At 40.0% G+C, this 27,878-nt stretch overlaps 1 protein-coding gene across 2 annotated transcripts in view; it reads left to right on the top strand.

Annotated features, from left to right (window-relative positions):
• The window catches only part of LOC117399394 (oxidation resistance protein 1), a 204,447-nt gene that overhangs the window by 73,575 nt on the left and 102,994 nt on the right, over nucleotides 1–27,878 (top strand). For both annotated transcript variants that reach the window (XM_033998511.3, XM_033998509.3), the window contains exon 3: nucleotides 10,015–10,214. In XM_033998511.3, the coding sequence (XP_033854402.1) occupies nucleotides 10,015–10,214 (200 nt within the window). The remainder of the gene's footprint in view (nucleotides 1–10,014; nucleotides 10,215–27,878) is intronic.

Raw genomic sequence — 27,878 nt, 5'->3', positions numbered from 1 at the left:
TCATATTGCGCATAGTTGCTATAAGTATACCATTCTTTTCGCTGATGAATAAGTTCTTCACAAACTTGAATGGATTCTTGCATACTCCTTCTGTTTACAGTGCTATGGTTGGCGCTGTGCTTTGTACAACCTCACAAACGTATGTATTAGATCATTTTGCCGAAGACTAAGGGCCTCCTTCTGACTTTCTTCAGCCCTCCTCCAGGCGTTCAGTATCCAGCTGCCATCTAGACCTTCCTGGAATCATAGTTATTCATTGCTTTCTATCTTCTACTCAATACCTTTCACACCCATACATGTAGATGGTATCCCGAACCCTTCCAGATTCCTTTTTCCATGTCAACTGTATGACTAGCCATTTTCTGAGAGGCTCTTGGTCACTTAATCCTTGGTTTGCATCCATTTAAGGTTTTTTTCTCCTCCATCTGACTAGGCTCACCAGGGTCATTGGTTTAATCACTAGCTGTGCTCCTATTGGAGCTACTCTTGTCTATAACAGAGGTGCTGATATCCTGTCGCTGGATTTTACTCGTCTGACTTGACTGGCTTCGTAAGAATTACTGATCAATGCGAGGCCCTTCTTCCTTGATGATTCTGTGCACAATAATTGCACAAACCATTTCATTTTACAAAACAAAGTGCAAACAGAAACTAAAAAAACAAACAAATAAAAAAGCTGTATTGCTTGCTTCTTAGCTTATTGTAATAACTTGTTACTTCTAAGTCGCCGTGCATAAGGGCATCTGTCAAGCAAATACAAACAAACAAAAAAAACACAGGCTATGCTCCTCAAACCAAAACTAAAAGCTTATTACTGTGCTGAGAATACCTTGTTTCCTGCTAAATATGGCTGCTCGTTTTCACTACATTTTCTCAGGTACAGCTAACCAAAGATATTCTTTTATTTCTATTATATTAAATAGAATATCTTTGAGCTAACCTTGGAAGTATTTGCGCTACGTCAAAGGTCAAACAGCATTCAAACATTGAAACTCGAGTTGCTATTGAAATAATCTTTAAAAATGTATCAATGTTCTGTAAATTCAACAACTTTTTCAAGTTTTGTAAACCTTTTAAAATTAAGTTGACAGTCTATTGAAAAGGAATGTGCAGTTTTCATATTTTGCTGCCTTTAAATCAATAGATGGTATACACAGGAGGCAAAACTTAGATGACAAACAGATACCTTCAAATTATTAGTAAATTGTAACATCATATATGCCACTGACTCGCTAAGTCAATATACAGACTAGTATAAGTATAACTCAAACACCAATCATGAAGTCAGTATTTGCCATAGCAACCAAATGCACGGCTCTGATAAAAGTATGATTTTACAGTGTAAAATGCTGTAAGGAAAATAAAATGCATATTTTTCACGGTAAATTGCAAGAAGCTGAAAACAACTTTTCGTTTTTGCTTACGAAATCACATCTGGGCTCGCCCACGCCTGCCATTGCTACAGTACACATTCCAAACACACACTCATTGTTCAGTTCCCAAAATATTTTTAAGATGGAAAATCGCCTATAGATGGAACACTCCCACCCCTGTAGAAGCCTCAAGTGGCTGTCTCTAGCATCTTGTTCAATATGAAACAGTATGAATTTCTTGAAGGAAATAGTTATTTGTAGTTATTTGTAGCCTCTCCACATAACATGCCCCAGAACATTCTAGAACATGCCATATGGGTTTATGTTCTTGTAAAATGGGAATTCTAAGCCAAAACAAATGTATAGCTTTGCAGTGTGTGCTACTATAGCTAATTCCAATAAATAACCCACAAGGTGTATGGGGCAACATTGTGCAACTGCATTGGGTTACTTCTCAGCCAGCATAATTAATCTTGTTTAGATTTATAAGCATGTTGTGACTCATCTCAAATTGCTTTTGTTTCTGCACTTTAAGCCAAATCAAGTGGATCCCTGTTGAGCTGTTTAATCTCCACCTTGTGATTTTGGCAGTGTACTGCTTGCCTGTAGGCTGTATGGACTGGAAAATAAAATATTTTTATTATTTTCATCATGTATGTATTTCTGTCAACCTTGTCTGGTTGACTGACGAGACATTCTTTTCCCACTGTAGGCCTCCTTAGCAAATCTGCACAAAAATCAAAACCGCCAAATAGATTGTGTTGCCATATATTGGCGTTGAAAAAGTATGACAAATGATGCTATCTAATAAGCATTTGCGATTAGATTTAGAGATGTCCTGCTAAAGTGAACTGGTAACAGGTCTAGTGCTCGTGTCTCCATCCCTCAACACAACCCATAGTACAGTTTTATCATCATTTGTCTGCCATCTGCTGTTAGACGTGTTTGACAGAGAATATCTTCATCCTTGAAAATACATTGGCCTAGATATTCAAAGCGATGCACAATCCTTTTGCAAAATTTGTGCCTCTCAAAAATTAGTGCTTTGCACAAAACTGATATTTTCCAACACGGCACAAAGCAGTGGCACGAAGTTGGAAAATAGCAGTTTTTTGCTCAATTCGCAAATGTGTTTGTGCCTCGCAAAACCAACTGCGCTTCCATTACCAATATAGCAGAAATGCACAGGAGCTACGCGTGAATGCGCAGAATTGGAATACTACACGACAATGGACTGTTAACAATACCCTGCCAAGCAGCTATCATAGGTGTACAGTACATACCAATATTGCTCAGACTAGTATACACTAAAATGTAACCTGCACATGGAATGCAGAATAAAAGCTCAACACACATCGCTAGCATTTGCACCCCCGAAGTTGCATGCCCACCCCCACAAATATATAAATAAGCTACTAAATGGAAAATGAAACAATGGACCACAGGATAGTGTAGGCTATTCAACATACAGCTTAAATAAAAATACAGACGTGCTCAAATTTGTTGGTACCCTTACAGCTCATTGAAATAATGCTTCATTCCTCCTGAGAAGTGATGAAATTAAAAGCTATTTTATCATGTATACTTGCATGCCTTTGGTATGTCATAGAATAAAGCAAAGAAGCTGTGAAAAGAGATGAATTATTGCTTATTCTACAAAGATATTCTAAAATGGCCTGGACACATTTGTTGGTACCCCTGAGAAAAGATAATAAATAATTGGATTATAGTGATATTTCAAACTAATTAGTTTCTTTAATTAGTATCACACATGTCTCCAATCTTGTAATCAGTCATTCAGCCTATTTAAATGGAGAAAAGTAGTCACTGTGCTGTTTGGTATCATTGTGTGTACCAACAAATTTGAGCACGTCTGTATATATATATATATAATCTCAAAAAATGTAAATGAATTAGAATAGGTAACATTTAGGGGTTTGGTTTACAGTCCACACTTCTCTAAATATGTTTATATATAGTGTAAGGAACACGGGTCAGAGCTACTCGGCTGACAGGCGCGTTTCTGTAAAATAAAGAGTGGAGTTTGATGCTCTGTCTCCTTCATGTTGACACTTATGTAGTTAGCAAGTCACTACAATATACAGACGTGCTCAAATTTGTTGGTACCCCTCCACAAAAAATGAGGAATGCACAATTTTCTCTGAAATAACTTGAAACTGACAAAAGTAATTGGCATCCACCATTGTTTATTCCATATTTAATAGAAATCAGACTTTGCTTTTGATTTTTTATTCAACATAATATTGTAAATAATAAAACAAATGAAAATGGCATGGACAAAAATGATGGGACCGCTAACCTAATATTTTGTTGCACAACCTTTAGAGGCAATCACTGCAATCAAACGTTTTCTGTAGCTCTCAATGAGACTTCTGCACCTGTTAACAGGTAGTTTGGCCCACTCTTCCGGAGCAAACTGCTCCAGCTGTCTCAGGTTTGATGGGTGCCTTCTCCAGACTGCAAGTTTCAGCTCTTTCCATAGATGTTCGATAGGATTCAGATCAGGACTCATAGAAGGCCAGTTCAGAATAGTCCGATGTTTTGTTCTTATCCATTCTTGGGTGCTTTTAGCTGTGTGTTTTGGGTCATTATCCTGTTGGAGGACCCATGACCTGCGACTGAGACAGAGCTTTCTGACACTGGGCAGTACGTTTCGCTCCAGAATGCCTTGATAGTCTTGAGATTTCATTGTGCCCTGCACAGATTCAAGGCACCCTGTGCCAGGTGCAGCAAAGCAGCCCCAAAACATAACCGAGCCTCCTCCATGTTTCACTGTAGGTATGGTGTTCTTTTCTTTGAAAGCTTCATTTTTTCGTTTGTGAACATAGAGCTGATGTGACTTGCCAAAAAGCTCCAGTTTTGACTCATCTGTCCAAAGGACATTCTCCCAGAAGGATTGTGGCTTGTCAAAATGCATTTTAGCAAATTCCAGTCAGGCTTTTTTATGTTTTTCTTTCAAAAGTGGAGTCCTCCTGGGTCTTCTTCCATGGAGCCCACTTTCGCTCAAAAAGCGACGGATGGTGCGATCAGAAACTGACGTACCTTCACCTTGGAGTTCAGCTTGTATCTCTTTGGCAGTTATCCTTGGTTCTTTTTCTACCATTCGCACTATCCTTCTGTTCACTCTGGGGTCGATTTTCCTCTTGCGGCCGCGCCCAGGGAGGTTGGCTACAGTTCCATGGTCCTTAAACTTCTTAATAATATTTGCAACTGTTGTCACAGGAACATCAAGCTGCTTGGAGATGGTCTTGTAGCCTTTACCTTTACCATGCTTGTCTATTATTTTCTTTCTGATCTCCTCAGACAACTCTCTCCTTTGCTTTCTCTGGTCCATGTTCAGTGTGGTGTACACAATGATACCAAAACAGCACAGTGACTACTTTTCTCCATTTAAATAGGCTGAATGACTGATTACAAGATTGGAGACGTGTGTGATACTAATTAAAGAAACTAATTAGTTTGAAATATCACTATAATCCAATTATTTATTATCTTTTCTAAGGGGTACCAACAAATGTGTCCAGGCCATTTTAGAATATCTTTGTAGAATAAGCAATAATTCACCTCTTTTCACAGCTTCTTTGCTTTATTCTATGACATACCAAAGGCATGCAAGTATACATGATAAAATAGCTTTTAATTTCATCACTTTTCAGGAGGAATGAAGCATTATTTCAATGAGCTGTAAGGGTACCAACAAATTTGAGCACGTCTGTATATATATATATATATATATATATATATATATATATATATATATATATATATATATATATATATATATAAACTTGCTTGACAAACCTGGGGGGCAATTAATTCAATTTAAATAAAACGGGCTGAATGGGCAGTGGAATAAGAAAGGAGCTCCTTTCGTACATTAACTTTACATTTAAAACGTCGTCAAAATTTACCAATACAGTAATCAGTAGCCTAGCCTACTACTGTATAAGCAATGTCTTTGATATCAAAATGGATGTGAATGCAAGGTATGGAAGTGAAAACTGTTGCTTGATCGATCTAGGGTTGATATACTGCTGTATGTGTCTATTAAAGTAAAGCGTTCCTGCATTATACAGGTAGTTGTTACACCACAATGCTGCACCACTATATAAGTCACATCTGCCTAAAAAATAGACTTATACAGTGGTTTTCAGAAGTATTCACCCCCCTGCAAAGTTTTCACATTTTATTCCATGACGCTTACAAATTAGACTTTACATGTAGAATCTACACAAACTACTCCACATTGATAAAGTAAAAAAAATGCATATAGAATATAAATAAGTAAGATTTACAGAGAAAGGGCTCCCGAGTGGCGCATCCAGTAAAGGCACTCCATGTGGAGTGCAGGATAGGCCCTATAGTCTGGACGTCGCAAGTTCAAGTCCAGTCTATTCCTTTGCTGACCGAGGACGGGAGCTTCCAGGGGGCAGCGCTCAATTGGCCAAGCACCGCCCGGGGGAGGGAGGGCTAGGTCGGCCAGGGTGTCCGCGCACCAGTGACCCCTGTAGTCTGGCCGGGCGCCTGCGGGCTTGCCTGTAAGCTGCACAGGGCTGCATTGTCTTCCGATGCTGTAGCTCTGGGTGGCTGCATGGTGAGTCCGCAGTGTGAAAAAAAGCGGTCGGCTGACAGCGTGTGTTCAACTTCGCCCTCCCGAGTCAGCACAGGGGTGGTAGCGGGGAGCTGAGCTTCAAAATAATTGGCCATTCCAAATTGGGAGAAAATAATAAAAAATAACTGGCAACGACTAAATTATTAAAACTAAAAAAAATGTACAGAGAAAAACAGATTAATCTCAGTTGCATAAGTATTCAACCCCTTTGCTACTGCAGCCCTAAATCAGCTCAGGTGCAAATTATCTGTTTGAAAGGTCACAAAATTAGTAAAATGGTTTCAGCCTGTGTGTACTCAAAGCGGTTTAACTTGTAGATAATTTCCCTCAGCTATATAAAGACTTTCAAGCTGCGACTCACATAGTGATTAAACAAAGCAACCATGAAGACCAAGGAGCTTTCGAAACAAGTCAGGGATAAAGTGGTAGAGAGGCACAGAGCAGGAGAAGGGTACAAGAAAATTTCAAAGGCGCTGATTATCCCTCTCAGCACAGTGAAGTCCATCATTAAGAAGTGGAAGATGCATCATACCACCCAGACACTACCCAGATCAGGTCACCCTCCCAAACTGAGCAGCCGGGCATGCAGAAAACTGGTTCGGGATGTCACTCTGAAGCCAACAATGACCTTTAGAGATCTGCCAAGTTATGTGTCTGAGATTGGAGTCAGTGTTCACACATAAACAATAAGCCGGTCCCTACACAAAGCTGGCCTGTATGGATGGGTGGCAAGAAAGAAGCCATTACTCAAAAAGCCTCATCTTAAAGCATGTATGGAGTTTGCGATAAAGCATGTAGATGATACTGCTGACATGTGGAAAAAAGGTTTAGTGGTCAGACGAGACAAAAATTGAACTTTTCGGTCTAAATTCCAAGCGTTATGTCTAGCGCAAGCCCAACACTGCACATCACCCAGTCAACATCATCCTAACTGTCAAGCATGGTGGTGGCAGCATCATGTTATGGGGATGCTTCTCTTCAGCAGGGACTGGGAAGCTTGTCAGGATAGAGGGGAGAATGGATGGTGCAAAGTACAGGCGAATCCTTGAGGAAAACCTGTTTGAGTCAGCCAAGACTCTGAAACTGGGGAGGAAATTCACATTTCAGCAGGACAATGACCCGAAGCACAAAGCCAGAGCCACACTGGAGTGGTTGAACAAGAAGAAAATTAATGTTCTTGAGTGGACCAGTCAAAGTCCTGACTTGAATCCAATCGAAAATTTATGGCGAGACTTGAAGATTGCAGTTCATCGACAAGCAATTTTCCCGTGAAGAATGGGCAAAAATGTCACCGTCCTATTGTGCAAAGCTAGTAGAGACCTATCCAAAAAGACTCGTAGCAGTAATTGCTGCAAAATGTGCTTCTACCAAGTACTTTCGAAGTGAAAGGCTGTTTATTCTATCTTCGGGTGAAAGAAGTAATGGACTTGACAGAGGAAACAGAGATAGCCCGTTGATATTCAGTCCTAGTTAGTAGCCTGGGTAAGTGTGTCGCAATGGTGAGGCAATCTTCAAATTGGGCATTTCAGATTGAGTAGAAAAAAGGGGGTCAAATCTATAAATCAGTGGTGAAGGTGACTCACGTTGATACAGGATACAGTCAGGTACATTGCTTTTTGAGGGAGGTGGTAAGTGCACCTGTGTCCTGACTTGAAGGTGGCCCCCCTGTCGTTTTATAGTTTTTGAAATCGTTTTTCATTTTTACCACATGGTCCCAGTATGATCTCTTCATCCATGCACAGCTAGGCACTGCTGGTGTTATGCAGCCATATCATAATGCTCCCAGGTTGCCTGTAAGCCTGAAGAAATACTTTAATTGCAATTCATCATTTTTTTGTCTTGTGCTGCACCTGCACAGCAAGGCTTCATAAAATCGTGGGTGACTGATGTATTGAAATACAGTGCTCTAGTTATAATAAAAAATAATTTAAAAAAAAACTATGTGGATTGTGGATGTATGTAGGAAATATTGCAGGCATTAATATTAAAAACAAATATCTAATAACTTAAACACACATCTCAGGTTTCTATTGAGGTAGCTGTTTCTTACATGTCAATGGTAACGTGGCCATCTACTGTACAGTTAACTACTGGAGCTATCTCTTATCATATGAAAAAAAATTGAAAATGATTAAAAAGTTTCATGTAAAAAAAAAAATATATATTTCTCTGTTCTGGGAACTGTAGTTTTTATATGTTTCCAGTCTCTATTTGCATTGCTGCAGTTGTATAAATTGCTTTATTATAATACATACACATATTATGATAATGTGCATTATTTAATTGCACTTACTCTTTATTTCAAATACTAATAAATAGCTGATTGTAAAGTTGCGTTCAAAAAAACTCAAAGGAGTGTCGTAAAAATCAAGGCATTTTATTACTAATAGGTTGTCAGTGGGCGGGGCAATTTCTGGTGTTTGAGGTTTTAGGGGTCCATTCTGTCCCAACGCGGCTGCCCCTAGAAGGGAACACCATTGCAGAGGCGGCGGAGCAAATCACAGGCAAAAAGAAAGAAGGCCTTCAGGACTATAACCAAGGTTATAAGAGTATTCAGGATACAGTGACAGCACAGAGGATTCTTCCTCAGAATCAGAATTCGATTTGCAAATACTTGCAATGTGATACATACTCTGGTACTGAATATCCAGGATACAAGTATTCAGGATTACAAATATATAAATATAACAATTTAAAGGGAATGAGAGAGTGTTAATTAACCAAGTGATTCACACTTCAGGCATATTCTGTAATGTGGCTGGTTGTTTCTTGTTATGCTGTAGGTATTTAGATCATTCAAGTTTATATATAAATTAATCATTTTTCATTCAGATTTGAGCAAGTTTATGGTACCCTGCCTCAAACTTTCAAGTTGGTGTTCTTGATTAAGTCAAAAACAGTGAATTAACAGCAGTGTTTTTTATATATTGTTTTGTCATTTGAAATACAGTTTTACACAATATTTATAGTGAGTTCAATACATGAAAACCATTTAGCAGTTTTCTGTTGAATTATTGTTCTTATTATACTTCTTCAGAATTACATACTTTATTAACAATTTGAGAAATTATGGTTTTCATATAGTTTATATAATAAAAATAGTTTAATTTACCTGGTTTACAATTTTTATTGTAAAAGTAATTCTGTTATAAATGTTTTATATTTTATAGCCACTTCATCAAACATGTTGTTCATGGCAGATGGAAGTAAGGCTCAGCATGTTGTGTACAATATAAAAGGACCATTCCATTAGTTAATTGTGCAGTTTTAATTTATGACTGAGGAATTTGGGCACTCACATTTCTTTATATTCTAGTGCTGCAAGTGTAGGCACATTTAATGTACAGGGCAGCCTGTTGTAAAAAAAGGGATTAGAAATGATGTAAATATAGAATTCTAAATCAAAACACCCTTTGCTAATAATGTAATGCCACACCTTTACCATTTTGGTTGTGGCTAGAACACTTTTAAAACAAGCTGGCTGAGATCATGAACATCATCCAGATCATAGTTTTGTGATATTTAAATGTTTGATAGCAAAATGCAAATCAGATGTCCGTTTTGTAATTTATGATGTTTTTGCACAGAAAATAATAAAAACAATAATGTGATATAATATATTTTTGGGGGTTTGCAACGGTTTATCTACTGGAATCATTGAACTGAAGTCAATAGGAAGATATTGATTTTAAATGGTATTGTATTTGTTAGTTTTCTTCAATTCCGAGGAAGCTAATAACATTTAAAGTGCTACAGGTCAGGGAAAGTGTAAACCTCAGTAGGAAAACTGCATTGGAAATGAAGCATCTCCACTATGCATCGAAGAAAGTTTAGATCTCTGAAAATAAAAGGAACTAGAGGATCTAAGCTGGACATCTGAATCTTGAAGTGCGATCAAGCTTTTTCAATCACATGATTTAAAGTACTGACACGTCCTTTTCAAAGGAAAACTAAAAATGTTAAGGCTGTCATCAAAGTGTAACAGTTACCATGTTTCATTACTCCTAGACTGAAGAAAAAGTCCCAGTCAGTGGATATGAGTGCACAAGGATATTCTAGTCCCCTGGTGGTAGATGCACATTCATCACAACTCAACAAGTCCCCACCTGTTGTCAAGACTGCCCCTTCAGAGAAAGAAGAAAACAACGCAACAAATTCCCAGAGACGCAGCCCTCGTCGCAGCGACTTGAAGAGATATTACACCATAGGTAAGTGAAAGCATGATTTTCAATAGAAAGACTACACAAGCGTATTCTAAACTAGTGTTCTGGGTTCAATAGGACTTTCATTTATAAACTCATATGGGACATCAGTTCCCTGACATGAAAGTGGAAGTCAGTAAGAGTGTGTGTGTGTGTATTATTGTGATATAAGTACTGTTGAACAAATTAGATTATTTGATATCCATGTAGTTGGCCTATCAAAAAATAGTTTTCTATGGATAGACGAATGGTTCTTAACTGTGGCTCTTAAATCTAATTCCAGCCAGGTCCTAAATGACATAGAAAGTTGAACAGTGGCATGGTTTACATGCAGTTTAGAAATTCCAAATTATATCTCTATTGTTGTGACAATGTGATGCAATAGGAAGTGCGTGGCCATGGCAACAAGTTCACAAGATTCACAATACACTCTCCCTACACGAACATACTGGTTTGACTCAAGGTCTGCACCGTGGCTAACGTTAGCTAACAGTAAGATCAAAAACATTGTTAAGTGAATCTGAACTTGGCAGGCAGTCAGTAGAGACGACTGCATGAAATATTAATACTTAAATATAGGCATATATTTTGTATTTATTACTCGTAGAAATATCTGAAGGAAGAGTATAAGACCATTATTAAAAGAAAAAAGGCAAGGAAGAGAGAGTATCATACCGTTATTAAAAATTTAATAATGTTGGATTGTAGAATAAAAAATTAGGTTTAATGTTGCCGCAGGGCCATGAACAAGTTCAAGTTCAATTCCCACCTGTATCTTATTTTTTTAACTTGGATTAAGCAGTAGTAAATATATCAATATATACATATGATTTTAAAAAAGTTGGCTACAATTATGTTTTCATCAAAAACTTGTAACTTAGTTGTTCTTGTCTGATATTAATGTTCAGCTTTCACATAAAAATGTGTGTACTTACTAATAATTTAAACTCACACTCGTTTAATAATAAATATGTAGGTATATTATGTACCTGAATGACTGTAAAAAATGTGGAAATAAATGCTGATTGATAAAAAGAGCGACTCAATATTTACTAATGTAGCTCATGGTGATATACTGAAATCTCTTAGGTCTGGAGCAGGTACATTGTACATACTTGGTGTATCAATTTTTATTTATTTATTTATTTTGGTGCCTAAGGATGTGGCCGAACATACAACTGTACCAGAGATGCCAACGCAGCTACGATTTGGCCGTAGCAGCTACTATTTTGGAGGTTCTGCTACGGCGCTACAGCGAAGGGGTATAAAACTACGATTTTTATTAAATAAATAAACAATGGATACTCCCTGAACATTTATAAAATATTATTTCAATACCATGTATGTGTTTTCCTGTTTAATTTTTTTAAATAATACTGTATTTCATTGACAGTTTATTGTGGCATTTTAACTGACATACTAAAAGCTCTGAGCTGGGTTCCTTAGTAACCAGTTTATGGTTCCTTCAGAAACAGCTGCAAAAACGTCACCTTGCTATCGTTATCAATCGCACGTTTACTTGGGGTGCGTTTTGATCGCAACAGAACCGGGTTAAGCGACCTTTGATCAAAGGTCAAAAAAAATGGTGGAGGTTGAAAATGTAGCAGTTATGAATATTATTGTTGAACCAACAGGTTGGTTATATATAACAATGACTAATGTCAAAGATATGTCTGTCAGAAGTTCTATACCAATACATAATGCAAAATATATCTCTAGACATCTCTAGGCAAACGTGTTAGACTGCTATGTATGCCATTGGTCCTCAGCCGCACACTTCGGGCCAATGGGAACACACTGAACACGTGCACACACAGTGACTTACAGATGGGACCAATCACAAGGGAGACACAGACCACGCACTACACGACTGATACAGTGGGGAAGGGCCAATCACAGGGGAGACACAGAACATGCCCCCGCGCGCAGGCTAGGGTCACACAGCAGAGACAGAGTTAAACAATGGCGGGAAATACAGAGGGGGAAGGGAACACAATTACAAACAATGGGAACGACATAAGACACACACAGCACGTAAACACACAGAAGTACAGTACAACATACACAGTAGTACAACAAAACACAAATGTACAGATTGATTAAACGTGGTCACCAGGAAGGACTCCTACCCACTCCCCCACATTGATGAGTCACTGGAACCCATCGCTGGGTCCTCCTCGTTCAGCTCCCTAGACCTGCGGAGCGGCTATTGGCAAGTGGAGCTCACCCCTGATGCCAAACCAAAGACCACATTCTCCACCGGATAGAGCCTCTGGCAATTCAATGTCATGCTGTTTGGACTGTGAAACGCCCCAGCCACATTCGAGCAGCTGATGGAGAAGGTGCTGTATGGCATCCCCAGACAGGCATGTGTGGTGTACCTGGACGACCTGCTGGTACATGGACCGACCTTCTCAGATCCCCTCCTCCACCTGCAACAGATGCTGCAGAGGATCCAGGCTGCCGGGCTGCGACTGCACCCAGACAAGTGCCACCTGTTCAGGCACAAGACTACCTTCCTCAGCCACCAGGTCAGTGAAGAGGGCATCACTACCGACCTGGGGAAAATTTCTGCTGTGCAGCAGTGGCCCACCCCAGGCAACACAAGGCAGGTCCCCAGCTTCCTGGGCCTTGCGTCCTATTACATGAAGTTTGTGCAACTAGCTCGGTTCCCTTTGCAATGTAGCCGTTGACACTTTCAGTTTTTTTTTCAGCGCTGTCAATTTATTTAAACATACATGCAGATGCATCTACTGCCTGATTTTGTCAACCTGCAGCTGCATTTTTTCAATGCCTGTCAGGTCTTTGACCTAAATCAAGCAAAGTATCTCAGCATAGCTGAGAAAGAAGTGTTTGAGGCCATTCTACTGTTTGAAGAGTATCGTGCTTACTACGAAATTGTCGGTGAAATTAAATGCAACGTTTACCAGTTCTGGAAAAACATGGAAACGAGATTCCCAACTCTTGCTGTAATAATTTTCTGCATTAAAAAAATGTACTTTTGGATGACGAGTGCTCTAGAAAGGCATCAAACATGTAAACAAACAAACAAACCAAAATGTAAAATAACTGCAAACTGTACCACAGCAGAAGCAACAAACGCACACAGAGCTTCAAACAGTATTTTTTAAACGTATGTAAGCCTACAGTTTTTGTTTGCTGTCCTGTAGAAACCCCACCAAATGTGGTGTAAAACAAACATTTTTGTTTATAGTTGTATTTGCTGTGAATCTTACCGATTTTACAGGATTAAAACTTGAACCTGATGTTGTGAAAACCATAATAAATAAATAAATAAATACATTTTTAAGATTTCCCTTTTTCATACTTCTATAGACACTCATTTTATGTATATGTAGGTACTGTATATTGTATTAATAAAACAAACAAACAAACAAACAAACAAACAAACAAAAAAAACAGTTGAATTTTCACCCCCCTGGCTTCACACACCATACTGAATATTTCAGTCCAGGTTTGATACACTTACAAGATCCTAAAACACTCTTCATTACTAGTATTTAAATCCAGAATAAATAGAATTCCAAATTTTAAAAAAATCAGTGTTAAATATTTTTTTTTTTAAATTTTATTTCTAAATGCTGTGTGTTTACAATTACCAACATTATAGATTGAACAGCAGAAATGAGGTCATTGGCTTGCCAGAGCCTAAGAATCTTTTAATTTCTAGGGGCTAGCAGCCACTTACCTTCGTCTGCCTCGCTACGCTAGGTACATGCTACTTTCTCCTTTCATAAGTCAGCATCTCTGCTGTACTCTTCTTAACCTATGAGCACTGCACTGCCTGTAATATTGTCATGAATTAGCTGTTTCAAGCAATTCGCATTGTTGTGTGAGGGCTGGCATTTTGTGTTTCCCCCTTAATTAGAATATCTCCTTTCAGTAATTGGGATCTTTCGCAGCCAAAGGTTTGCAATATAGTTATTCAGAACTGCAGCAGTAAAAATGTTGTTTAATTCCAAAGGTAAGGTTAGTTTAAATTATAGAATGTTTTTGCCTTTTACATTCAAAACTTTCTCCAGTCTATATACATGGTTAACAACTTGATATTTGAAATGCTCACAAAAGTCATGAAAATATATTATTATAGACAGAAAATACTTGATATTGTAACAAAAATAAGAATGATCCTTCAGTCTATTTCAGGTCCAAACTCGATCTTTATTTATTACAATAATAAATGATCAAAGACAATTTAACAAGGTTAACTAACATTAACAGGTTGCTGTGGGCCACAACCTACGCCATTAAAACAAAACAAAAACAAAAAGAAATATCAGGGTGGAACTTAAAAGGAATCTCAAGGTGGAACGATTCTCTTTTTGCTCATTTCTGTCTCTGCTTCCAACAACAACAAACACTCCCCCTGTCACTGGTCTGCAGCACAAGCCAGTCCCACCTCATCCAACTCCACGGCCAATCACCAGCAGTTCCTGCGGTCTGTGACCCTAGCCTATAGACTGCTGGAAGACTGCGAAACACAACCCCTCCCACCCCAAGCACTCATGTACTTCACAGACCACACATACGTTACACAGCTAGCCCCCCCCCCCCCCCCCTTCTAAGTCCAACAGATTCCTGATAACGTGAGGGGGTCTGCGTCGTTGCCTTGGCCTTGCCAAGGGGCTGTGACTGTCCTCGGCCGGAGCAGGTTGAGAAACCTCCGCCAGAGCCAGAAAGTCCACCTCCGAGTGAAGGGGCCCACTGGTCGATGGAGTGGGTGACACCAGGGTTCAGGTGGGTCAGGGTCGGGTAAGTGGGAGACGGTGGAACCAGGGTTAGGTTGGACCTGCCCCCGAACCCGGTATGGGGCTAACTGGTCCTGGTACTATTCTCGAGCCCCTGGACAGCATCTGGACCTGGTAGGTGACCTCGCCAAGGCACTCCAGTACCTCACACGGTCCTGTCCAGGCACTGTCGACCTTTGGGCAGCACCGAGGATTGAAGACCCAGACCAAATCCCTGCGTCAAACGGCTGCCGTAGTGCCGCTTTTAGCGGTGGCCCGTGGCCTGTAGTTGGTTCCTGGCGAAGCTATGGGCCACCTCCAAACGGTCCTGTAGTTGTCTTGTGAACTCAAGGCCAGCTGGTGCCGGGTCACTGTCCGGAGGTCTTTCAAATGCTAGATCGCTTGTAGTTCGAAGTTCGCGACCTAACATTAAGAGGGCGGGAGTGCAGGCGGTCGATTCCTGAACTGCAGAACGACAGGCCAACAGGATCAAGGCCAGATGGGCGCCCCAGTCCTTCTGGTGAGTCGCCATGGTGATAGCAAGCTGGACAGCCAAAGTGCGGTTGAACCTCTCGACTAGCCCGTCGCTCTGTGGGCGTAGTGGGGACTAGTGGACTTTAACTGAACCTGACACAAAATGTATCTACAGGATTGTAAATAGATCGGAGCATCCGATCAGAATTTATGGAGGAAATGAAAACTGGAGACAGCAGAAGGAAGTCATAATTAGAGAATGTATTCATCCCATGCAGGGTGAGGCAACACATTGTCCAAACAATGGAAGACAATTGTAGGGGTAATATATAGGTCTTTATGTGAAAGTCCTATAAGAACTGGCAACTTGCAGCCAGAACATTGAATTGGTTTCCGAATGGGTTTCTGAGTCTAACGTGGCTTCATAAGAGAAGATAGTATTAAGCTTTATACCTCTTGACTGCAAGAAAATTATGTACCCTGCAATGAACGAAAGCTCTCTGTTCAGGACTCCTACTGATAGGAAAAAGAGATGTCTGTAAGTCAGTTTATCTACGCGGCAAGAAGAACCATTCCCAGCTCGCAAACAAGCTTCTGTTTCCAGCCGTAACCACAGCATAACAAGACTGTGTCTGCCTTTGAGGCGAAGCATTCAAAGAAAGAAGAAAACACACAGGCTGTGTGTGAAACCCGCACTTGGGTTTTGAAGATAAAGGACCACACAGGACGTGTGTGAAACCCCCACTTGGGTTTGAAGATTTGTGGAAACAAAGTAAAAATGTAACTACAACGGAAGATTTGTTCTGCAGACTTTTGGGGTGTTCTTCAAGGAATCATTGAGTATAATTTCATTACCTTTCCCTTGTGGAATTAGAGTAATTATTGTAAGCGCAACACATAGAAGTTGATAAAATAGTTATCTTAAATTGTGCTTTTAACACGTATGAAAAACCTCAGAGTCTGAACCTTGTTAAAAAGTAACTAAGTTACTTAACTCATATTGTCATATGAGGCTGTGTGGTCCAGTGGTTAAAGAAAGGGGCTTGTAACCAGAAGGGCCCCGGTTCAAATCCCACCTCAACCACTGACTCATTGTGTGACCCTGAGCAAGTCACTTAACTTCCTTGTGCTCCGTCTTTCGGGTGAGACGTAATTGTAAGTGACTTTGCAGCTGATGCATAGTTCACACACCCTAGTCTCTGTAAATTGCCTTGGATTAAGGCATCTGCTAAAATAAATAAATAATAATAATATGAAGTGCTTGTTTGAAAGTATACTTGTGTAATTGTTATTAAACAATTGTAGTCATGCCTTAGTTGTGATATGTTATTTGAAGAAGTGTAATTGAACAAGATTTTGTTTTGCATTTAAATGATAAATGCTAGGGTTTAACTAGAGTTATATTGCCTGTGAGCGGTAGACGCAGGGCCACTGTCTGTGTAGTTGCTCTGAGGGAACTGTCAGCAGAGTGATGTCATCACCTGCTAGCAGAGCCACGCAGCCTGTACTGAGAGTGAGACAGAGAAGTTCATGTAGTGTTAGAATGAAATGTTGAACCTATACTGAAAGTCAGGAAAGCAATAGGATTCCACTTGTACTGTAGTTTAAATGCATTATTGAGAAACAACATATATATAGAAGCATATCCATTCAAGGAATAAGTGTTACTTGTGCTACATTGGTGTGTATGTGAACTGATACCTCATGATGATTTTTTTCCTTTCTGTACCATTAGTATTATTATCTAATACACTGCTGTGATATTTTAACCTACCTTGTTGTGGTTGAGGGTGTTTTGTGTGTTCATTGTAATTCTTTGATCTTGTACACGTCATTAAATCAAATGATTATGATGAGGTCTTAATTAGGAGTTGGTTAGAGTACTCGGGTACTCGGGTACTCGAAATAATTATAATTACTTGAGCACTAATTTATTACTTGAGTACTCAAAAAAATGTAAATAATATCTCTTCATGAATGTAAGTTCAATATATTGTAGCGACCCAGTCAGTTCAGGTTGACAGACTTTTGTTTAATCTGGTCCTGCGCATTCACATTATCTGTATTGTTCTGGGGTGGGACCATACCACTAGTGTCGGTAGTGTGGGTGTGTGTGAGTGTGTGAGCTGCTGTTGGGTGTGGACAATGTCATCTAGAGGCCCTTGTTTGCCCCCCCCATGAGAGTAGTGGTCCGCTCTCTTCTCTGTGTGTGAGGGGACTGATAGAACCGGAGCCTGTGTGTGTGCGTATGTGGAATAAAGGGAGCGAGAAAGTGAGCAATTTTTTATGATAGAGAAAGGAGGAAGGATTTATTGTTTTTGTGGTGTGGTCCTGACCCAAACACAGACCCTGTTTAATTAATAAAGTAGTTTTGTTAGCGCCTGAATCCCATCTCCGTCTCCTGCTTTCAGCCTCAAGACCAGGGGTTGTTACAATATTTTATTCAAGTATACCACCTTAACACTAGCCACGGAAATCATTTTGATGGGTTGAGGTTATCAAATTGAAATTGCTCTGCTTGTCTGAAAGTTATGTGGTTGTCTGTTTATGACTTTTCCTAAATACATACCCTGACAGCGTTTGAAAGGCAGGATCATGAAAATAAGGAAGTTATAAGCCTGCCCACCTAGCAACAAAGTCGTAATTTTTGACTGACTTTAATACATGTTTTTATTTTTAATATAACCTACAATATTCTTTATATTGTAGGTTATATGAAGCTAGCCACAGTTCTTCAGCAGAAACATTTCGATCAGAAAACTGCAAAGCTGCAGGCTGTAGCGGCTCAACCTGGATTCTGTGCTAAACCGAATGACACAAGCAAGAGCTAACACATGTTACTTTCGTTTTAAATTAAAAACTACTTTCGTTTTTACAGTTGTGTATGTACATATACCTGTTTACACACTAGTTTCTTTTCAATTTCTTTTCATTTTTTGAAGTAGTGCTTTATATGTGATAAGTTAGAAAATAACCCCTTTTATGTTGAATTGTTCATTAAAAAAAGGCCTTTTGGCTGTGCAGATGTTTGATATGATGTGCTTCAATAAAACCTTTGAGTTGTATCGGATAGTTGTCTTTCATTTTAATATTGATGTTGTTTAAAATGTACCGTCATAATGACTGCCAGCACCGGTTTTAGGTATGAGAATAACGGCGTATAACATGTGACTTGCTCAGGGACACACAATGAGTCAGTGATTGAGGTGGGATTTGAACCGGGGACCTCCTGTTTACAAGCCCGTTTCTTTTAACCACTGGACCATCCTCCTCTAAAGGTAAAGGTAAAGTAGTGGCTAACAGGTTTTACATTCATGGTGAGGCAATACCAACAGAGAAGCCTGTGAAAATTCTTGGGAGATGGTATGATGGGCACCTAAAGGACACAGTTCGTGTGGGAGAAGTGAGACAACAAGCAGTGGAAGGGTTGAAGAGCATAGACAGCAGCGATTTACCGGACAAACTTAACCCTTAGCGGTCCATTTATTCAGCGCGTCTCAGGTGCGTCAGGTCCAATTTATTTTCACATGCGCTGTTTATTTTACACAATCAAAAAGCTTGGCAAATGTCTGCAATATTCTTTGAGTGCTGGATGCGGAAGCAGTTATCTTGTTTGTTTATGGCCGTGTTATCTCTGTGGTGCCGGGGCTAAGTGTATTGCTCAGATCCGCCCCTTTTTTTTTCGGCTTCTCTCGGCTTCTATTGGTGTCACTCGGCCATTGAATGGTTGTCTCTGCTTTTTCCGGACATCGGACCGGAAAGGGAAAATTGTAGGTCCGACATAGGACCACAAAGGGTTAAACTCTGGTGCTTTCAGTTTGGTCTACTGCCAAGACTTCAGTGGCCACTTACTGTGTATGAGGTTTCCTTGACAACAGTAGAGAAGCCGGAAGCATTAATCATACGTCTGGAAATGGTTAGGAGTTCCACGCTGCCTCAGCAGAGTAGGACTGTATGGTAAAGGGACACTGCAGCTGCCAGTCTCAGCTGAAACCGAGAAGTTTAAGTGCGCCAAGGTTCGATTGGAAATTGCACTGGTAGAGTCACACAACAAATGTGTGAGGGAGGCAGCACCTGTGTTGAAAACTGGAAGAAAGTGGGCAGCAAAGGAAGCTGTGGAAGATGCAAAGGCTGCCCTTCGTATCAGTGATATCATGGGGCAAGTACAGCATGGTAGAGGAGGCCTTGGTCTCAGTTCAGCTCCTCCTACATGACACAAAGCAGACGCAGCTCAATGGAGGAAGCTGGTAGTCAATGAAGTGCAAAAGCAGGAGGAGAGGATGAGGTGGATAAAGGCAGTTTCCCAGGCCAAGCAGGGAGAATGGACGAGATGGTAGTGTGTCGAACAATGCAAGATCGGCTGGCAAGATCTATGGACAATGGAACAGAGCAGGATCAGTTTCCTCATCAGGTCAACATATGATGTTCTTCAATCATCACTGAACCTTAATCTATGGGTAGGAGAGGATCTGTGGTGTCCTTTGTGTTCATCGCCAGCTACATTAAGACACATTTTGACAGGATGTAAGGTGGGTCTTAGCCAAGGATGGTTTGGCATCATGACCAGGTGCTGTGAAGTTTGGCCTTAGCACCAATGCCAGCAATATATGACTGTGGCAGTGTGCCCCACCCATTTGTGTGTTATGTGTTGTGTTGCGTGTGGTGTGTTATGGCAGGCCCTTTCTTTGTTTTCGTCCCATTTTTTAATTTTTAATTTTTTTTTCTTTCCTGTGGTCTTTTCCCAGTACAGCAGGGGCTGCTACCTCCTACTTCTGACAACCATATGTGGCAGGGTGAAGGTGTAGCGATGATGTCAGCCCCTGCTGATGGACCCGGAAGACAGACACACAGGCAGGGGAATGCGTTTAAGCGCTGTAGCGCATATTTAATAAACACACCAAAAGAAAAGGCAGCAAACAAAACAAACAGGAACACAAAACAAAACGGCGCAATGGCCAAACGAACAGACAGACAAAACAGTGGACGAACAGACAAACAAGTAGGGGAGAACGGGGTAAGTTGAGCCTGTGGGTAAGATGAGCCACCCCATGTATCCAGGCCACCAAACACAAAATTAATCATGTGACCACAGATTTAGAAAGAGTTAATCATTTCACTGAATATGTGATGGAGGAGAGCACATGGAGAAAGTAGTAAGTGAGCTAGGTCCAAAAATTTAATTTTTGCTATGTCGGATGATTTTATTATGTTTAAGGTGTCATGATTCTTGTATCTTACGGAAGTACATATGTTTTGGGCTGTATTACTTATTAGTTGGTGTCTATATAAGCTACAATATGAGGTCATAAACTAAGCATGGCAGTGGGCCTGAGCTGCTGTGCGAAGCAATTTTAGCAAAATGGTGGTTGTGGGGTAAAATGTGCCACTAGGCCACAAGTAGTAGCAGTATTAAAACTTAACTGTGCAATATTAAATAATAATACCAATAATAATACATAATATGTATGATTCTTAACTGCATAACTGTGGAAGATCAAATAATAATTTCTATTATCAAGTCACAATGCAATATCTGAAAAGCAATTTAACAAGCTGTAGTCCGGCACTATCTCCACTGCTCCATGCAAGACGGCGTTGGCGAGTGATCAGATTTCAATACTTGTTGTTTTTTTAATACTTGCCCCAGGCCATTTACATTTCACCTGAGAGTGTGGCTCAGCTTCAAAATACCTTAAATCATCAGTATCATGTAAAGGGACCCTCCACAATTATTGGAATACAACATAGAGCTTTGCCTTTTAATTATTATAAATATATACATTGTACAAGACAAAAACATGTTGCAATACCTTACTGCATACTTCCGTATGATGTAAAAAATAAAGAAAAGTGAGACATTGCAAATGATTTTATTAACCTGAGACATTTTAGGTGTGAAGCCGATGCAGAAACCTGACAAAGTGCAACTTGCAATACAGTTTGTAGCTTACATTCAAACTTTTAAGTCTGTTTTCTCCAATTTTCATTTTCTTTCATTTATTTATTGTTTATCCTGACAACTTAGCAAATTGTATCTCCATCAGTATTATTTACTGTGAACTGCTGCTGAAAACAAATCTATGGGTAAGTTGTATTTATTTATTTATTTATTTTAAACTGGTCAAATTATGACACATATTCCCATGTTGTTACTGAGTGTGTGTGTATATATATTATATATATATATATATATTGTAATAGATTGCCCCCACTCAGGTTCGTTGCCCCTTTACAAATTGACCCAGACACAGAAATTGGGGGTTCAGCGCTTCCGCGCACTTTTAATAATACAAACAATAAACAAAATACAAAACAAACACCTAGCTCTTTACGAGCACTAACTAGACATAACAGGAACCTAAACTGTAAATCAGGACAGCTAAGCTGTTTACCTGGAACACAAAACAAAATCTTCAAAACAAAACAAACCACACAGGTTTACACTACCTTTCTTCTTCCTACACTTGTACACACAACCAGCGGGCTCTCCACACAGCAGCCTAGAACAGACTGGCTGCTTCATTTAAATACCCTGCACCTGGTTCTAATTTAACAATAATTACCAGGTGCAGGGGATAATTAACAATTAACACAAATGTGCATTCGCACATGTTTTCTTCCATGCAGGGAGGATTAACCCCCTCCCTGCTGAGTTCCCCCCCCCCCCCCCCTTAAGTGCACAGCACTGATCGGCCATTCCAAGGCCACATTCTCCCCCCCCCCCCCCCCCCCTTTGAAGTCCGGTGCCCAGAGGAAGGGACCGCGATCCGGCGAGTAGGGACCCAAACGGCTTGCCAGGGGCGACCGACGCATAGGCCGGTAACCTGGACGGTGCAGCAACAGGCAGAGGTGTGAGCCACGGGACCGGCGCAGCGACATCTGAGAGTCCAGGGGGAACACAGCGGGAGGAAGGGGGAACGCCAGTGACATCACACGACCGCGTCGTGACGTCTGAGGTTTCAGGGGGAGCGGAGCAAGGGACCAGGTGAGCAACTGTGCCTGGTGGTGCCCCGACCTGGGCACGAGGTCGAGCACAGGGAGATCCATGCATTCCGGCAGGGTGTCAACAAGCATGGGGCAAGGGATCGTGCCCGGCAGCACCGGACTAGTTTCCAGGGGTGGTGGTCGGGGTTGTGGTGGAGGTGACTCCCTCACCTCCTCTGGCTCCCGAGACGGCAGCTCCAGCCCCTCTGGCTCCCGAGACGGCAGCTCCAGTCCCTCTGGCTCCCGAGACGGCAGCTCCAGCCCCTCTGGCTCTCGGGTTGGCAGCTCCACCCCTTCTGGCTCTCGGGACAGCTGCTCCACTTCCCATTTCTGGAGCAGCAGGTCCAGCTCTGTAGGCTCCGGCTCCGGTAGCCCTAGCTCCACTCTCCACTTCTTGTTTTGCTCCTCCTGAGCCGCTGTATTTCTTTTGATCTTCTCGATCAGTTCTTGAAAATCCATTTTTATTTATTTATTTATTTTACTGGGTCGTAGGGGCGCCCACAGCTCTGACACCACGTTGTAATAGATTGCCCCCACTCAGGTTCGTTGCCCCTTTACAAATTGACCTAGACACAGAAATTGGGGGTTCAGCGCTTCTGCGCACTTTTAATAATACAAACAATAAACAAAATACAAAACAAACACCTAGCTCTTTACGAGCACTAACTAGACATAACAGGAACCTAAACTGTAAATCAGGACAGCTAAGCTGTTTACCTGGAACACAAAACAAAATCTTCAAAACAAAACAAACCACACAGGTTTACACTACCTTTCTTCTTCCTACACTTGTACACACAACCAGCGGGCTCTCCACACTGCTTCATTTAAATACCCTGCACCTGGTTCTAATTTAACAATAATTACCAGGTGCAGGGGATAATTAACAATTAACACAAATGTGCATTCGCACATGTTTTCTTCCATGCAGGGGGGATTAACCCCCTCCCTGCTGTGTTACAATATATATATATATATATATATATATATATATATATATATATATATATATATATATCTCTGTCAGACCATTTTTTTTGGCTCTATCCTATCTTGATTTATGCACTTTGTTCTAGAGAGCTCTAGTCAGAACAAAATAATAGATGCACAAGTACACAGGCGTGTTTTTAATATACTGCCAAAACCACAGCAGTGTAAAAATGACCTGTTTAGTTTACAATTAGATGCATGACATGGATTATTTTTTTTAATATGGGGCCTAATATGTTTTCTAGTCAGGAAGCAGTTGCCATTGTTTCTTATTGTTATATAGTAAATGTCTTCAAGAAGATTAATCATTTTGATGTCATAGAAAAAAATCTGATTTGGTGAAATGTTGTTGCAGTTTATTTCCTAAATATCTGTATGTGGCAGGGGCCTTCTGCGTTAAGCTTTTCTCAGACAAAATATTCTCTTTCAAATGAGTGCTTAACAATACATTTCTTACTCCAAACCCCATTTTAAGATAACTCACACTGTGAATGGACAGTTCAGGTTGAGAATAAATTAAAATGTAATTTTGTGTTACAGGTACAATACACAGTAAGTCATTTTGCTAGCTCTTTCATCAGGAGAAAGCTACCTTTATCGTAACATTTTAAAAAGCAATCATCTTTAAAGCTTTCTGATATTAAACTAGTTTGATGTGGATGCTCATTAGAAAATGAATATTTAGCCGCTGAAAACATTACTACAGACCTTTGTCTGGCAGCAAGCTGTGTATCCATATTATTAATCCATTACAATATAATTTGCTGGCCCCACCTTTTTCATACTTTTTTTTCTTGCTATGGGACAAGCAGAGTTTAAAGGTCACCGCATCCTGTGATTTCTTTGGAACTGTTCACAAAAGGAGCCGGTAACTATGGTACTATACAATCCAGGATCTCGGTTTAATCAAGTCTTTAATTGCAAATTAAGCACCTGTGTTTAACTGAGCAATGCATTACCTGGCTAGAGAAAATCTCTGGATATCTTAATTCTGAAATGAAGAACTGGTATGTTTGATATAGATTGAAAGCACCACAAGTACCACAGTTGTGAATCTTAAGGTCCGGGCCCTCCCTGGTTCAGGAACCTCCTGGCCTTGGTTCTACCTGTAAAATATGTTACCTATCCTCCTTCCAGGTCTTAATCAATTCATTATTTAATAATACCTATAAAACCTAGAGGTTTCCAAGACCCCGAGGCCAGGGTTTGTGTAACCCTGGCCTGGATTTTGATGCAGAGCAGTAGTGAATCAATTGAACTTAGAACCTCACAGAATTATTTAAAACATCATAAAAGGTAAGAAAGATACATATTTGTTAAATATTCTGGTTTTATTGCAAGCTAAACTATTGTAACTACCTACAGACGTGCTCACATTTGTTGGTACCCTTACAACCCATTGAAATAATGCTTCATTCCTCCTGAAAAGTGATGAAATTAAAAGCTATTTTATCATGTATACTTGCATGCCTTTGGTATGTCACAGAATAAAGCAAAGAATCTGTGAAAAGAGATGAATTATTGCTTATTCTACAAAGATATTCTAAAATGGCCTGGACACATTTGTTGGTACCCCTTAGAAAAGATAATAAATAATTGGATTATAGTGATATTTCAAACGAATTAGTTTCTTTAATTAGTATCACACATGTCTCCAATCTTGTAATCAGTCATTCAGCCTATTTAAATGGAGAAAAGTAGTCACTGTGCTGTTTGGTATCATTGTGTGCACCACACTGAACATGGACCAGAGAAAGCAAAGAAGAGAGTTGTCTGACGAGATCAGAAAGAAAATAATAGACAAGCCTGGTAAAGGTAAAGGCTACAAGACCATCTCCAAGCAGCCTGATGTTCCTGTGACAACAGTTGCAAATATTATTAAGAAGTTTAAGGTCCATGGAACTGTAGCCAACCTCCCTGGGCGCGGCCGCAAGAGGAAAATCGACCCCAGATTGAACAGAAGGATAGTGCGAATGGTAGAAAAAGAACCAAGGATAACTGCCAAAGAGATACAAGCTGAAATCCAAGGTGAAGGTACGTCAGTTTCTGATCGCACCATCTGTCACTTTTTGAGTGAAAGTGGGCTCCATGGAAGAAGACCCAGGAGGACTCCACTTTTGACAGAAAAACATAAAAAAGCCAGACTGGAATTTGCTAAAATGCATATTGACAAGCCACAATCCTTCTGGGAGAATGTCCTTTGGACAGATGAGTCAAAACTGGGGCTTTTTGGCAAGTCACATCAGCTCTATGTTCACAGATGAAAAAATGAAGCTTTCAAAGAAAAGAACACCATACCTACAGTGAAACATGGAGGAGGCTCGGTTATGTTTTGGGGCTGCTTTGCTGCGCCTGGCACAGGGTGCCTTGAATCTGTGCAGGGCACAATGAAATCTCAAGACTATCAAGGAATTCTGGAGCGAAACATACTGCCCAGTGTCAGAAAGCTCTGTCTCAGTCGCAGGTCATGGGTCCTCCAACAGGATAATGACTCAAAACACACAGCTAAAAGCACCCAAGAATGGATAAGAACAAAACATTGGACTATTCTGTAGTGGCCTTCTATGAGTCCTGATCTGAATCCTATCGAACATCTATGGAAAGAGCTGAAACTTGCAGTCTGGAGAAGGCACCCATCAAACCTGAGACAGCTGGAGCAGTTTGCTCCGGAAGAGTGGGCCAAACTACCTGTTAACAGGTGCAGAAGTCTCATTGAGAGCTACAGAAAACGTTTGATTGCAGTGATTGCCTCTAAAGGTTGTGCAACAAAATATTAGGTTAGCGGTCCCATCATTTTTGTCCATGCCATTTTCATTTGTTTTCTTATTTACAATATTATGTTGAATAAAAAATCAAAAGCAAAGTCTGATTTCTATTAAATATGGAATAAACAATGGTGGATGTCAACTACTTTTGTCAGTTTCAAGTTATTTCAGAGAAAATTGTGCATTCTTCGTTTTTTGTGGAGGGGTACCAACAAATTTGAGCACGTCTGTATATAATACGAGATAATCATGTTTTGAAACTGTGATGAGTGAAGTTCATGGCAAGTACGTGATTTCATTGTGTGTTGATTATGCATTAGTGTGGATAGAGTATTCCAGAGAATGGAATATCTAGCTATGAACTGGTACTTGCCAGATAAATGATTGGCTAATGATACTAAATCGTTTTCTAATCCACCATAAACAACATAAGTTCAACATAACAGAACCATAGGCCAGAAAAGCCCATTGACGTCAAAATGTAAAAATCAGAGCTTTGTTGTTTTTTTTACAATTTCCAAACATTTTATCTTTCAGTGTACATTATGACAGAATTTTGGATTGGTTTTGTTATAAAAAAAACAAAAAACATTTCTCTTTTGATAATGATAGTAAAGATTATCATTATCAAAAATAGAAAGCATCATTCTGAGAATTGTCTGATAGAGAGAAATGTACAGCAACAGAAAAAACATTGTCTTTATATTAAACACACCACACACACACAGCTGCTAGTTTTGCCATTCATTATGCATATTAATTCTCATGAAGTCATTTCTCATAGTGAAGAATTTGATATTGGGGACAAAAACGCAGAGTGTATTTGGTATTCACTGGACGCTGGTTCTCATGTTACTGTTATTTATACTTAAATGGTAGAGGCTTTTACATTAGGGAGTTGCAGCAGCATGAAAAGGTCAATATTTATAAAGGTAACTGAATGGCCATTTAATATTGGTTACATTTTATTTAAGCCCCAGAAGGGTACAAGGACATGTATTTTTCTAGACTGATTTATGCTATGTCTCTCTCTCTCTCTCTCTCTCTCTCTCTCTCTGAGGATTGTGGGGGGGGCCTGCTGTAAGCAGGGTTTGTGAGCTGTGTGACAGCGGTAGTGGTTAACTTATTGCCATTTACTTCTATATTTATTTATTATATATTTATTAAACTTTTTTTTAAAAAGTATATTTTGTAATCTTAGTACTTTTTAAATGTTTTAGCCAGTGTGTGCCCAAAGATGGGCTCCCACTCCGGTGGGTTGGGGGGGGCTTACTAGGCGCCATGGTTTTAAAGTTTTTTCCGAAAATAATGATTCTGTTGAAGATGTGCTGCTTGCTGTGGGGCGGGTGGTTGGTTTTGAAAAGATCAAATCTGCCTCACGGATGAACAAAGCTAGAGTCGTGTTCCTTAACCAAGTAAATCTGGTTAACAAAATTGTGGAAGAGGGATTTATGTTGAATGACTGTTTGGTAACTGTAACACCGTTATCTACGCCTCTTACCAAAGTAATATTGTCGAATATTCCCCCTTTTATTAATAATTCATTGATTGAAAGAGAACTTTCCAGATACGGTAAAATAATGTCACCGATCAAAATGATTCCCCTTGGATGTAAAAATCCAGAAATTAAACATAATGTCTTTTAGGTGACAAGTATTTGTACTGCTTGATAACCCGGAAAAAAGTTTAAATGTAGCTTGGCATTTTAA

This window comes from Acipenser ruthenus, chromosome 4 (genome assembly GCF_902713425.1).
Source record: "Acipenser ruthenus chromosome 4, fAciRut3.2 maternal haplotype, whole genome shotgun sequence".
In the NCBI taxonomy this organism is placed as follows: domain Eukaryota; kingdom Metazoa; phylum Chordata; class Actinopteri; order Acipenseriformes; family Acipenseridae; genus Acipenser; species Acipenser ruthenus.
The sequence above is the reverse complement of the archived record's forward strand: the minus strand, read 5'-3'. Positions and strand labels throughout refer to the sequence as shown.